Below are 15055 nucleotides of genomic sequence, written 5' to 3'. Positions count from 1 at the left end.
CTCCAGCCAAAGGGGTCTCCTCCCGGTGCAACGAGGAGACTGGTTTGCAAGGGAGAAGCCGAAGACAGAACAGAGATGGCTGATCTGGAGACAGATCGCTGCAGGCAGGAGGGCAGACTGGAGTGCAGGGGCTCCAGGAGGGGTTCTGCCGTGTTACTCGGCCAGTCACCATCCCTTGGTGAGCCTCGATTTCTTAATTTCGAAATCGAGATCCTAATGACTAACTCAGGCTTCTGAAGTTTGGCAGAGACCTGGGATTGGTCAGCAGGGTGGACAGTGAATTGCCCTACAGGCCAGAAAGAACCTCTCCTGCCTAAAGTCTTCCATGGCTCCCCAGTGCCTCCAGGGTAACACCCAAACTCCGTGACATGATACACAGGGTCTGCTATCTTAGGATCTGGGCAGAAAGTTGCATTTGAACATCAGTTACAACTCCTTCATGTATCTCTTGGCCTGACCCCTGCTCCAGCACCCTCCTTGACCCTGCCCCCCAGCCAAATGGAAGGTCTTTGCCTGACCTGCCCTGTCACCTTAGGCCTTTACCTGTGCTAGACCTTCCACAGGGGATGCTTTTTTGACCCTCCCATCTCCCTTTACAACCCAGCCTCAGGTAAGGCACTTTAACTCCTCCTCACCTAGGGAGCACTCCCGGACCCTTAGATAAAGGCCGTGCCCCCTACACCTCTTTGGAAGTCCCCACCACATTCGAAAGAGCTTTTTCTAAATCTGTCCCCTCTGCTTGACTGTGAGATCTCATGAGCAAGGCCTCTGTCTGCCTGGGTCATCCTCACAGGGTGAGCATCTCACTCTCATGACTAAAGCAAATATTTGTCAAATGAATGGAAGCGTCAAGAGAGGGAAAGCAGGCTGGGAACAATGAGTCTGGAGGCCCTCGCTGCCTGAATCCCAGCTTGCAGCTGGATCCCCCCACCGCGCCCTTGAGGTGCGACTGCACCTCCCCCACCTCTCTCTCCCCTCCCCTTTCCTGGTGCCATGTCCCCTTCCTGGAATGCCCTCTCTCCTCTTCCCCCCAGTCTGCCACTCCTGTTCTCCAGACCACTCCAGATTCCCACCGTCTCTACCAGGGCTGTCCTCTGTTTCCCTTGCCCTGCTGGTGCTTGTCCCCTTCCTCCAGTGGAAATCCAAGGTCCCAATAGTGCCACCCTAGAGCAGGAGCCCAGGAAATGCTCCAAGATGGGAGAGGTATGGACACTACGCCCCAAGACAAGACAAAATACCACCCGGTGTGGATCTCAGCTCTGACTCCTCATGAGCCCCACCATGGGCCTCGGGTTTCCTCATTCGTAAAATAAAGATGGGCTAATTTTTAAGGTGGCCTTAATTCTGGAAAGAAAAGTCGCCTTATTCCAGATATAGCCAGCAGGGGGAGCTACTAGCATCGGTGGAATACACACCCATGCAAGAATGGATGGATGGATGGATGGATGGAAGGAAGGATGAATTCGTCCTGTAGACCAGACCCCGGGATGGGCATTATCCAGATACTATCTCATTAATCTTCAGCGTAAGTCCATATAGCAAACGGAGGTTCAGAGAAGTTAAGGCACTTGCCCAAAGATACCCGGAGTTGAAGTGACAGTGGGACTCTAGGGGTGTGTGCATTTAAAGCCCGCATCTCTCCACCAGAGGATGCTGCTACTCCAATGTAAGGATCGGGCACATTTTGAATGTTTTCAGTAAAAGACTCGGGGAAGTGCCACCTCCTTCCTGACAAGACTGCCCTGCCAGGGTTGTAAACACGGGTGTGTACGTGCACACACAGGCACACACCCATCTATGGTGGGGACTCCAAAGCTCGGGTTTGCAGGAAGCAGGTACTGGTCCTATTTCCGCTGACTCTGGAGGAGTTCCTTAGCCTCCTAGCTTCAGCTTCATTAGCTACAGCATAGGTGGGGTGACAGCCCCCTGGCTGTCGGGAGAGTTACCACTATCAAGTCTCGGCCCCTGGGGCACGATGCTGGGGCCCTCTGTAACGAGGGCTGCCCAGGTCATTGCTCAGTGAGTCTTCCCACTGCGGCCTCAGTGTGCATACTGGCTGCGTTTACTCCGGCGGGCTAGGCAGTGCCCAAAGCCCCCACCCGTGGGAAAGGGCCACAGGCCCTGGGCTTCCTCCCATTCTAACCTCAGCTTCCGTACTTTATCGAGCCCACACAATGGGCCTGGGGGCCACTCCCGCCCCGCCCACACCCCCAGCCTCTGCACTGTTGGGAAATGGGCTCTTCCTTCCACTGCTGGGAGGGGGTCATCTTCGGCCAGGACCAACCCACACCAATCAGCCCGATAGCCCAGGCCCTGGGCGCTGACCCCCAGAGCATCTGGGGAAACTCAGGCATTGGAGGGGGGGGGGCTGCAGCCTAGACAGAGAAAAAACAGCCAGAAAGTCAGGGTTCTGATTCCCAGCCCTACAGTGGCCCCCAAGGCTTCCCTCTCCGGGAGCAACAGCAAGGCCTGCCCAGTACCCAGCACACTAAAGGCCTCTCCTTCTCATCTGCTCCCCACCGCCTTGCTACTCTATGGGGCCCTCCCTGCTGAAAGGGAAATGGAGGGGAGCCTCCCTTCACTCCAGGTAGGAATCCCTGGGGCCCGCCTGGCCCCCACCCGGCCACTCCAGGCACTGGGAGCTCCCTGCCCCCTGGAATAATAACTATAATTCTTACTGTAATTATAACTATAATAATAGTTGTGGTTAAGAGTGTCACTTCTAAACTGCCTGGATTGGAATCCTACCTCAGTGATTTCTGAGCTCATTGACTTCAGCTGAGTTACAACCTCCCTCCGTGCTTCAGTCTCTGTATCTGTAAAATGAGGATAATAACCAGACCCAGCGCATCGGGGTGTGGTGCAAATTAACTAAGTGAACACACAGGAAGAGCCTAGCCCAGTGCTTGGTATGCACCAGTACTCGCTGACCTCCAGCTGCAGTGGGTATGGTGCCTGGTTACTGAGCCCCCACTATGTGCCAGGGTCTGCAATGAAGGGCTTTAACGTTTTGATCTCATTTCATCTTCACCACCGTTCTGAGAACTATCTGTTGTCATCTGCCCCCATTCGCAGGGGAGGAAACTGAGGCCCTAGGCTCCACGAGCTGGCAAGAGGCCAGGCATTTCAGGCCTAGCTCCAAAGCCCACCCACGACCAAGGGTTCCTGTCAGCTGGGGCCTCACCTGGTTCCTCTCACTGGTCTCGACCCAACTTCTGGGGCTCCCCAGCTATGCCTGGCACCAGTCTCCCACACCCCGCCCCTCTCTGACCTGGCCCAGCCTGGTGGACCCTATAGAACCTTGTGGAAACACTGGGTCTAAATGCAACACGTATTTGTCTGGACATCGGCAATAATTCTTCTCTAAGCATTTTGTAAATAGGGGGCTAGATGGTACTGTCACAGCGTGAGGCTGGAAGGCATCTTAGGGGTGCTCTGGTCTGACCTCCCGCCCAGGTGGGGAGCTTGTCGTGGCAGTTAGCCTCTGCCCAAGCCAGTCCCTGCAGGAGGAGGGGAGAAGGAAGTGTGGCCAGGGAGGGGCTGCAGCCTCTGTCTCCTCACTGTCAAAGGACGACCCACGACCCTGGGCCGCGCCAGGCCAGGCTTAGGCGGAACTGAAGGGCAGCAACCTGGGCCCAGACACAGCTGTGCTCAGGGCTTCTCTGGCTCCCAGGAAAAGGGCAGATGAAGGCTCTGCCTGAGGGGAGCCAAGGGGCAGCCAGCAAGGCAGGGGTCTGGCAGCAGAGGGCGCTGTGAGACAACTCAACTCAGCATCGGGAGACAGGCCCAGGGGATAGCCCAGGAGTTAACCTTGGTGGGGAAGGTCTTCTCCTCTCTGGACCTCAGGCAACCCATTTGTAAAATGACCAGAGCGAGTGGGCCGTCTCTCAGATCTGTCTGGTTCAGATGTTCCTGCTCCCAGTAGAAAGAAATCGCTCCACGCCCAACAGGGCAAGGTGACAGGTGGGGGGAGCGGTAACGCAGGGACTGTTGCCCCGTGACAGGCAGCCGGCCCTCCGGGCAGCTCAGCTTAGCCACACAGCAGCACAACCACCAGCCCAGGGCCACATCAGCTCTTCGGGTCCTCCTAGGTTTCACATTGTGACAGGATCCCTGCCACGGGCACAGAGCTTTCCATATACTGCAATCTTCTCGAATCCCTGGGACAAATCCAAGGAAGATTTAACACTCTCACTTTATAAGAGAAAATGAAAAGCTCAAAGAAAGACATAACTTGGCCAAGGTCTTACTTGGGACCAGGAAGGAGGAGGCAGAACTGAGATTTGAACTCAGGTCTGTCTGACTTCCCCTAAAGACTTCGTCCCTCTCCTCTTCGCCTCCTGCCTGGCACAGCCTAGAAACAGTGGCCTGTAAGTAGCAGCTGACCTTCCCGAGAAAGCCAGGTCCATACCAGACCCAAGCCAGGGAGATGGAAGTCATGAGAGAGCCCACTGCCTCCCCCCTGCCACAGCCCCCCACATCCAGTCCCTCACCAGCCTGAGATATGCAGGGTCTGGGGTCAAGCCAGGGAGGACTGGGCAGGGGGAGGCCACAGCCCCGCTCCGGCAGTACTTGCCGTGTGGCCTGGGACAAGACACTTCTCCCCCAGCCTCTGTCTCCCCACTGGAGGACAAGGACAAGGGCGCCCACCCAGCAGTGGTGCTGTGCACCAGGAAAGGGAGCTGGAGGCACTCTGTGAACGTTGGCATACCTGCTGTCACACTTGCCACTGCTCTCCTCCTCCTCAGCATCAACACAATTCCCATTTATGGAGCACCCACCGAGTGCCGAGAACCAGCACGGCCCGAAACGCTCCACTCATGTGGGGCTACTTAACCTTCCCTGCAGTCCCACAAAGGAGGTATCATTACCATACCCATTTCACTGATGAAGAAAATGAGGCTCAGAGAAAGGGCAGGGACTTGCCCCAGGCCCATGGGCCATGAGGGGTGGTACAGGATCAGGCACTGGTCCAGCCTCGACCTCCAGGGCAGGGCAGGGCTCTCGGCGAAGCCAGATGGCCTCAGTGAGTGGGATGTCCACGAGGATGGACTGGCAGCTGGGCCACTGGAAACCATGGGGCACAGCCTCTGAAACCCCTGCCAACGCTATGGCTCAAGCCCAAGAAAGTAAATGAGAGGCCCAGAGAGGGTGGGGGAGGCCAGTGAAAACCCAGGGCTCCCTGAGGAGGAAGTTGAAACCCGACAGAGCTGGTCCAGGCATATCTGCCCCCAAACAGGCCCTCGGATCAGCCGGGTAGGGGGAACTAGAAGGGTGTGCGTGAAGGTGTGGGCATGTCTGCATATAGGTGTTTGTATTTACGGACAGAACAGAACATGGAAGGGTCTTGGGGAGTGGGTGTGGAGTCAGGATCGGGAGGCCTGGTGGGTAGTGAGCCCTGGGATCTCAGTGCCCACCGGACAGGAATGGCTCGGCCTGGTCTGAGTGAGCCTGAGGTCTCACCTGGGTAGGGCAGAGTTCTAGACTCTCTCTAGTTGTATCAAGAAATGGCCAAAGATGGTGATATTCCCACTGTGGGGAACAGCACAGTCCCTGGGGGGCTGGTCTAAAATGCAAGTTTCTGGGCACCACCTGCTGGAAATCCTGATTCTAGGAGCCTAGGGCTGGAGACTCAGAAATCTATGTATTAATAAGCCGCTCCTGGTCATTACGGGGCACATTAAATTTAGAACCACACGTGTTTGCAGATGAGGAAACTGAGATCCACTGCCAGTTCTTTAGATTTATCCAATTTCTAGGCCCAAAGTTTAAGGCCTTTTTTGGTGGGGGTGGGGTGGGGGTGGGGGTGGGGTCTCCCAGCCTGTCCTTCCAGTCCAAACACCCTGCAGCAGTGAAGTCAGCCTTCTCACTAGTGCCTGAGGTGAAGAAGGCCTCTGAAGCCATGGCCCAGCTCAGAGGGAAAATGCACTGGAATCCATTAGTCACGTCTGCCTTGGGTGTGGCGGCAGGAAGGGCAGCATGCGTGCCATGTCTCTGCCATCCCTGCATTTTAGGAATCCCCTGTTCTAGCCAAATGCTTCTACAGACGGTGTGCCCAGGTCACGTCCACTTTCAAAGAACGCCTGTCTCATCCGCTCTTTATTCCAAACCTGCTCAACCGTCAAGCCCCAGCCAAGCGGCCTCTTGCTCCAGAAACTCTCCCTGATGACCTGAGGCCCTGAGGTCTCTCCTCCATAAAATCCCAGGTCCCTGCCCTACCCCCCCCACCCCCGCCCCATGCACCTGGCCTTGGGCCGGAACTAGGGTCACCAGGCAACAGGCTCTTCCAGTTCATCCTCGAGCACCCTGGGACATGAGTGTAATTCATCTCTTTTTTTACAGAAGAACACTAAGGCTCAGAGGAGCCGTGTGACTCACCTAAGGTCACACAGTAAGTGAGAGATGGAGCCTAGGCTCAAGCTGACCAGCAGGCTTTGGGGCCATGACGCAATCTTTTCACTGCTGGGCCAGCGTCTCCCCCCACAGACAGCTCACTGCTCAAAGGCTGAGAGCTGCCACACACATTCCTGCGGCCTCGCAGTGGCACAGAGCACAGGGCCTGGCACATGGCAGGGAATCAATAAACACTTATTCATCTATTTATAAATATTTGTGAGAGGCAAATAGCATGGAGGCGATGCGCTCCAGCCCTGGAGCCAGAATCCAGTGCTGGGGCAGACATTTATAAACCGCGTGGCCTGGGGTGAGTGAGATAACCCCAGAGTGCCTCAGTCTCCTCATTCGTGGGGAACTACAACAGTTTCTCCTTCATAGGACTTTCGTGAACGTCAGTGAGGTCAGCTCAACTGCTTAGAATTGGGGCGCCTGCGGGCTCAGTCAGTTAAGCATCAAACTCTTGATTTCAGCTCTGGTCATGATCTCAGGGTCGTGAGATCGAGCCCCGCATCAGGGTGGCAGGGGGCGCTCCATGCTGGGCGTGGTACCTGCTTGGGATTCTCTCCTCTCTCCCTCTGCCCCCACCCCCAAGTCATGTGCTCACTCTCTGTGTCAAAAAATTAAAAACAACAAAAAATAAGTTGCGTAGCATACTGCCAGCCCAGGGTAGATGTGTGCTGTCACTGTTGGCTGATGGATTTCTAGTCTGGCTAGGCCTGGACGGAGTCTAAATTGTTCTACTACAGAAGACAGTCCTCCAGCCAAGGACTCAGACCTTTCAGATCCAAAGACCATGTCCTGGGCAAGGCCACACCTGCTCTACTTCGGTGGGGACCCCCAGTCCGAGGGAGCTGTAAGAACACAGCTGCTGGAGTCAGAGTCACGGGCTTAACACAGGCATGGCCTTCTCGGTCTCTCCGTGCCTCGGCTGGATCCTCTGTCAAATGGGTAGAAGTCTCCCTGGAAGGCTTCAGGAGGTGCCGGGGTGGGACGGCATTGTCCCCTGCAGCTCCCAGACCCACCCCCTTCCTCTCTACCTCCCCATTTATTACCCGCTCCCAGCCACCCTCAGCCTTCTTACCTTCCTGTGTCCTGTGAAGAAGAGGGAAAGGTGGTGCATGGAGCCCCCATTGCGGCCCAGTTCCTTCTTGAGCGTGCGGGGCGAAGGCATGGCCCAGGAGGACGTGGTGCCCTCCCCGTCCGAGCAGTGCAGGGTGGTGTCAGAGGCGAAGCAGGGCCCGCGGGTATCCTGCAGCAGGCTGCCCTCGCTGTGCGTCCGCCGCCGCAGGGAGTTCTGCACCCGCAGGGAGAGGCCGCCCTCAGCCTGGCCCGCCTCGATCATGCTGCTGCGCTTGGCCTCATGGTGCTCCCCGTAGTTGTCATCACTCGTGTCCTCCTCCTCCTCTTCCTCACCCTCGTCCCCCTCCTCAGCCTCCTCCCCATCCTCCTCATCGGCCAGGCCGCCCCCCTCTGCCCCCGCCTTCTGGCTGTAGGCATTGTCCAGCCGGACCTCAGGGATCACGAAGGTTGGCCTGGAGGCCGCAGATGGGTCCCCGGTGGCTGCTGGGGGCTCCCCAGAGCTTTCTGTCTCCTCAGCTGGCTGGGGGACCTGGCCAGGGGGCAGGTCTTGACAGGGAGCAAGCTCCTGAGCAGGGGCGTCCTGGATGACAGGGAGGTCTTGGCTGGGAGGGGGCTCTGGCCCAGCAGGAAGGTCCTGGCAGGGAGGGAGGGCCAGGGCTGCAGGGGGTTCCTGGCATGGTGGGGAGTCCTTGCTTGGCTGCAGCTCCTGGCCTGGAGGACATTCCTTGCAGGAAGGTGAGTCTTTGCTAGATGGTAACTCTTGGCCAGGCGAAGGTTCCTGGCCAGCAGAGGGGTCCTTGTTGGGTGGCAAGTCTTGTCCTGAAGGAGGCTCCTGGCCCGGAGAGGGGTCCTTGCTCGGTGGTGGGTCCTCGGCACCCAGCCCCTTCCCTTCCTCCAAGGGCATCTCTCGCTTCTCATCCGCCTCTGGCTCAGACATCTGGGAAACAAGAAGCAAACAAGAAAGGTTCGAGGGAACAGAACAGAGGGCTATGAGATGTTCTGGCACTGTGCGTGAGCCAACATCCTGGAGGCTGAAATAAATCAGGCAATGGCCTGAACCCCACACCCGACACCCCACAGTCTGAAAGCTGAAGTGAGAGATGGAAACAGAAGGCCCCCTTGGGCTTTGCTGCACATGGGTTCCCACCCTTGTCTTCTGGCTTGAATCTTCTTTCTGTTCCATCAAGAGCACGGTTGGTCATTTAGGGGAAGAAGGAAAGGTAACCACTATTATCTGGATCCTCTCGCCTGCCAGGACCGCACCAAATTAAACACTCCTCGTATGATCTTCTTAAGAGCCCTCTGGTGTCTCCACGAGTGAAGCAGGGGCTAGGCAGTCTCTGCCTTCGTGGACCAGAACCAAAGCCAGTCCCAAGCCTGAGCAATCACAAACTGATAGAACCTTGGACCTGGCCAAAGGGTATCTTCTACCTGAACTAAAGTTCTAAAAAATCCTCAAACAAGAACTTGCTCTGAAACTTAAGCATCTCTTTGAAACCAGCAAACTAGAATGAAACCAGAACTTCAAAATACTGCCCACCCTTGGATGATACCGATGTCCCGGCACATGGGGACCTCACTGAGGGATGATCCACCCAGGGGTTTTTAAACTGGGTTTGGACGAACCTCAGGGGCTCCAGACAGAAGGAAGCCTTTCCTGCCTGACACGCAACCCTTTGAACCTCGGCGTTGTTGCTGGATTCCCACAGATTTCGTTTGCAAAGGGAAAAATAGTGCCCTTGATGAAGTCTGAGAGCGAGCTTGCTCACAGGAAGACCGGGGCTCAGAGAAGGAGGCAGGAGTATCTACAGGGCTGCAACCACATGGGGGGAAGCAGGTCTCAAGCCGGGACTGGGCCCCTCACTGCACCCAAGGACTCAGAATGCTGGGGCAAGAACCATCTGGAGTCCAGGCTATGCCCATTAAGAGGCCGTGGCCACCTAGAACTCACCAAGGGAAAAGTGGCCATATGTCTCTGGGGATCATAGAGATGTATAGGAATGCGTGCCTGGGACTGAAAGCCTGGGCCCATAGCTGAGACTTCCTTTCAGGCCTGGGGATCCCCAGCCGGGCTCCTATCTGAGAGTCTGCAGCCCAGCCATGGCTCAAGGCAGCAGCAGAGAGCTGCCCACATGAGGCAAGGTTCCCACTGGCATCTGGGAGCACCAGAGTTGATATCAAAGCATGGTATGGGTAAAGGCCACGGGCTGGGAGCATGAAAGGGAAAGGGGACCCCCCCACACCCCAGCGGAGAGGATGGCTGAGTGAGGCAGCAGAGTGGGCCTTAGAGGACTCTAGGATGATCTGGCCAGAGTTCTGTTCTCAGGCGCAGATGAAGACAGGTGTCCACCCGCAAGGACTCCCTGCTCTATAAATCGTACCCGCAGGTGGGAGATGACTCCACCCAGGGACCCCACACACCTCACAGTCTCAGCCCCTCAAACATCCATGATCCCAAATCCCCTGTGCACAGAGGGGAAGGCTGAGGCCCAGAGAGGGCCAGGAGCCAAGGGCAAATCACACAGCGGGGGAGGCAGGGAAAGCCAGTCACTAAACTCTCTGGGTCTCAAGGTCCCCACCTATTAAATGAGATAACCAACACGCACAAGTGACAAACCAGGAGAATAAACACAGAAGGCATAAAGCTCTTTTTTTTTTCTTAAGTAGGTCCTACACCCAATGGGGGGCTTGAACTCACAATCCCCAGATCAAGAGGCACACGTTCTCCTGACTGGGTCAGCCAAGTGCCCTGAAAGTCTCTAAGTTCTTGAACTGGATGCTGGTGGTGGTGGCAGTTGTGGTGACTGGAACAATGGGTCTAGAGGGAAGAGCCCCAAACCTCCAACAGCAGCCCATCCTTCCCATGGACCCTTGGAAGCAAGGTGTGCCACATACCGAGAATCAAAGTTCATGACTGTGATGGTGGGCCTCTCAATGCAGAATTCTCGTTTAGAAGCCAAGGTCTGCGCTTTAATCCCACCAGACTGTTCTCAGGGAGAGAGACCGCTCCCTTGCTGATGGACAGACAGCAAGGCTGAGGCCCAGCCTGGAGAGGGACCTAGAGACCTGCCCCACAGCACTAGCACCAAATGGGGGTTCAGCTGGGGTTGGAGCAGGGCCTCTGGCTCCTTCTTCCAAGGCCTGCTTCTGATCTCATTCCTGAGCAGCCCAGTCCTCCGCCCCTCACCCCACCCGCCAGGGAGCATTCTCCTCTAGGAAAACAAACAGCCAGCTCCCTGGCCTCACATTCAATCACCCTCCCTCCTTAGCCAGACCCCAGACCTGGAAGAACAGACAGAAGGAAGCAGTGTAACTGGTGCCCTGGGGGCCTGGCATGGGGAGCGGCCCAGAGGGGAGCAGACCGCATTTCCCCTTTCCTGGGGGGTGGGGGTGGGGCAGGGCCTGTCCCTGCAGGGACTGAGCCTGAGCCGGCCTCCCCCACTCTCGGGAAAGTGCAGCCACAGACCCAAAACCAGAAATGCAAGTCAGCCTGCCTCTGCCAATCCTGCCCCAAACTGAGGCCAAACCAAACAAAGCCAGGAGGGGAAGTGCTGCTGTCCCCAGAGGGCCCCCGCCCTGCGGCAGCAGAGAAACCACCCAGGACCCGAGGGCCCTGAGAGTGCCGGGGGAATCAGTGTTCAGATTTCAGTGGTGTCGCTTTCCAGCTGTGCTACTCTGGCCAGCCTCCCAAACTCTCGGTCCAGTCCCCTCACCAGGAACAGGGCCATCATATCACACCGCACTCACAGGGACCATTCTCAGTGCTCCCCACAGGGCCTGGTCCAGGCGAAACATTTGGTAACATGGTGGCTATCATTAGTCTGGTCTTATTTTACAGATGGGGAAACTGAGGTCCCGGAAGCTCAGAGAGTTACCTAAGAAATTGCAGGCTGACTTAGTATCAGTACTCATGTCTGCCGGCCAGGGGTATCTCCTGGCTTCATTGGGCCTTTCCACACAATATGATGGACCCAGGAGTATAGAGGGAAGGGGGGTAGGGGGAGGCTGGGCACTACCTGAGGTCCCCTCATGGACCTAGGGCAGATACAGGCAAGAAGGACCCGCCAGAGCTCTTTGGCTCTTCCCTGTGCTCCAGGATCAGGCTCATGCAAGTGCCCACGGGGGTTTGGTCCGGCCAGTGTTCCTGGGTGAGCTGGGGTTGGGAGTGCCCTGGGGCGAGGGGGCCTCTGGAGCAAATACAGGAAACCTCAGAAATCAGCGGGGAGGGGTGGCCAGGGAAGGAATTAGGACAGGAAAAGAGATAAAGATGAGACTATGTCACAAGGGATGCCAGAGCACGGGACTGTCCTATGAAGAACAGAAGGACACGCGCACGGCCCCGCTGTGTCGACACGGCTCTGTGAGCAGGATGTGGGGGCAGGGGAAGGACTACGGGGACACACATATGTCCTAACCTACATGCATTCATTCTGGCTCCAGGCACTGAGGGAAACCCTGCAGGGACAGAAGGAGACAAGTCAGACATGATCTCTGTCCTGTATTGAGCAGAAAAAACTAGAAGCTGGACAACTGGTCTTCAGGCTAGGACCCAGATGCCCATCAAGAGGCCGTGGCCTCTTGAAGCGGGTCCGGGCAGCTGACGGGCAACACCCAGCCCGACAGTTGTGCCACAGAATCCAGCCACAGAGGCCCAGAGAGATCTGCCTGCTGGCCCAGGGCCTCTGTGCAGCCGTCCCCTTGCCAGGGGGAGTCTGCATCTCTCCTGTCCATCCATTGCTTCTCTGGCTTGGCAGGCCAGTGTTAATTCTGTCCATGTCTTGCTGGCTAGGAGCACACCGGAAATGAGCCAGGCCTTCTCTATGGAGCTGCTACGTAGGATCTAATCAAATTCTGCCTCCAGTGCAATCACGGGCTCAGAAGAGGCCGGGGAGGGGGGTAGGTGGGACTCCCAGAGCAGCTCCTGAGCCCTGCTGCCCTGTGTTGGGGGAGAGGGGATGGGCAATGAGCTGCTGGAAGTGACTTGCCCAATGTCACACAGCTACTAAATGTGGAGCCAGGTCTGCTGACCCCGGGTCATCCTGTAGCTCTCACCCCGAGATGGCTCATCACACCCACTACAGATGCTGGGCTCTGCATCGGCCCTCAAAAACCACTTCCTGCACTGCAGCGGAGGGGCGGGGAGTATGAACTGAGGTTCACCGTTGTCTCTCGTCTCTTGGGGTGGCCCTCACACAGCTCAGATCTCACGGCCAGAACACCGGACAGACACACCAGAAGACCTCCGCTGGAATCCTCACTCCATCCTCTGTTGGCTGTGGGACAGGCTGTCACTTCTAGTCTCCTCCACCATGGAAATGGGACCGTGAAGTGAGGACACTTCCTGCTGCCACCACCTCCCCTCCTCTAGAGGGTTGAGGGGACCAAGTCCGAGAAAGGACAGGAAAGTACTCTGTGAGCTGGAATGCTGTTGGAGAGAGGCAGAGACTCTGAGAATCCCTGACCTCCGGGCTTGACTTTAGAGTTGGGCCTTTCCACACAATATGATGTGTGTGGGGTGGCTCCTTTGAGTTTGGCATGCTCTGGGTTCCTGAGCGGCTCCTTGGCTCCCGAGTCCCTGGTGTGAGGCTGGCTTCCAGGAACCTCAGCGGCCGGGCCTGCGCTTCGTTCCCCCAGCCCAGCCTTGGTCCTGCTCCTCAGCCTCATTCCTTGACACTCAGAGGCTGGAGCCACCACCTGCCTCTGCCGCCAGCTCAGAGCCTCCAGGCTGCTCTCCTCCCCGCCCCCACAACCCCGTCCCCAGCATGACAGGTCTGACACAGAACACGGGGCATAGGGCCAGCACTTTCCAGTGGAGAGCGCTCTGGAGACTGACGCCCTCCTCGTGCACCGGCTGGGTGATCTCAGGCAGTTCCATCAGCCACAACACAGGATTCCTAACAGCTACTCAGTACAGTGGGAGGAGGGCGGAGCTGACGTGCCCCTGAGCCAGGAACCGTGAGGGCACATGAAGCCCCTGAATGGTAGCCACGGCCACCATGGGACAACCCAACCTCGACATCTCTCTCCCTGGATCTCCCCTCACCCGTCTGATGACCCCTGTTTCACCAGGTCCAGGGCCTCCTGGCCCAAGCATGGGAACCCATCCCAGGCCCTCGCCCATCTCAGTCCTGCACACTCCCTTGTGCCCCCATCCCCTCCCCAGGTGACCATCGACACCACCTGGCCACCACCCAGCCCACACTGCCAGCCCTGACCTGTCTCCTGAGTCTAGATCCCAGGGGCAGGTGTTCACCAAGTACTCATGCGACAGCGCTGCCTCCAAACACTGTCCTAGGCTCTGCTGAGTATGACAGGAGATGAAAAAGACATGAGCCCTGTGCTGGCGGAGTTTCGAGGCCAGAGAGGAAGGACTGACAGGAGCCACGACGTCGCCCACAGAAACACGTAATGGATACAAAGGGTGGTGGTGACGGACAGGAAAACCACAAGTTGCGTCGGGAGGGAACGCAGTGGCAGGTGGGAAAGGCCACTCTGCGATGACACTGAGCCCTGGGTCTGCTGGGTGGGCAGGGAGGCCAGCACCCTGGTGGATCAGAGGACACCTGTGTGGCTAGAGCCCAGACCACGAGACAGAGACCCCCTCTACGCATCCCGCCAGTGCCCCCAACTCAACGCGCCCAAGCCAAACATGAGTCCACTCCCTCGAGGACGCCATCGCCAGCTGCCCAAGCCAGGGACCCAGGTATCATCCTCTCTCACTGTCCCTTCACCACCATCCTCCCTGCCAACTCACCAAAACCTCCTGCTTGTCCCTTGGAAAATCTTCAGAATCATTCCATTGGGGTAGGGGATGCAAGAAAGGGGACAGGGAATACATGGGAACTCCATATACTTTCCTCTCAATCCCTAAAACTGCTCTAAAAACAAAGTTGATTAACTTAGGGGCAAAAAAAAAATCTCTCCACTCCCTCCATCTCCACTACCACCACCTCCCTCCCGACACAGTCATCTCCCACTGGAACTAATGGGGACCTCTCAGCGGCAGCCCCTCCAGTTGAAGTTCCAACTCCATAGCCCTGAGTGAGTCTGGGCTCTCTCTCCCTTTGGCTTTGCCTTCCACCATTCCCCATTTCAAGTGTTTGACGAGGGATGAATGAATGAATGAATGAATGGACAATCCAGGGAATGTCTCAGGGCCATCTTGTACCTAAAATGGGGCCCCTGAGACAGCAGCAGTAGCAGCACCTGGAAGCCCACATGAAATACGGGATCTTAGCCCTCAACCCACAGCTGCTGGGTCAGAATCTGCATTTTACCAAGATTCCAAGAGACTAATTTGCACATTAAAAATAGCACTCATCCAGACTATTGGTTCTCAAAAGAGAGGTACACTTTAGAATCACCGGTGGAGCATCTTAAAAATACCCTGTATCTGGGCCCAATTCCAGGCCTTACTGGATAAGATTCCCTAAGAGTAGGGTTGGCGTCTTGACTTTTTTCTGATTCCCCAGATAATTCTGGAGAGCAGCCCCAGTTAACAGAGAGGGTGAATGAGGCCCAGAGAAGAAAGGTGATGTACCCAAGGTCATATAAAAGAATCAGGCCATGCACGCAGACC

General features: G+C 56.7%; 1 protein-coding gene across 7 annotated transcripts in view; it reads right to left on the bottom strand.

Moving 5' to 3' along the window:
• Positions 1–15055, bottom strand: part of RGS3 (regulator of G protein signaling 3) — a 119166-nt gene that overhangs the window by 6628 nt on the left and 97483 nt on the right. For all 7 annotated transcript variants that reach the window (XM_047699393.1, XM_047699395.1, XM_047699394.1 and 4 more), the window contains one exon: positions 7478–8413. In XM_047699393.1, the coding sequence (XP_047555349.1) occupies positions 7478–8413 (936 nt within the window). The remainder of the gene's footprint in view (positions 1–7477; positions 8414–15055) is intronic.

This window comes from Lutra lutra, chromosome 13 (assembly GCF_902655055.1).
Source record: "Lutra lutra chromosome 13, mLutLut1.2, whole genome shotgun sequence".
NCBI classification, from domain to species: Eukaryota; Metazoa; Chordata; class Mammalia; order Carnivora; family Mustelidae; genus Lutra; species Lutra lutra.
This window is presented reverse-complemented; position numbering and strand designations above follow the sequence as displayed.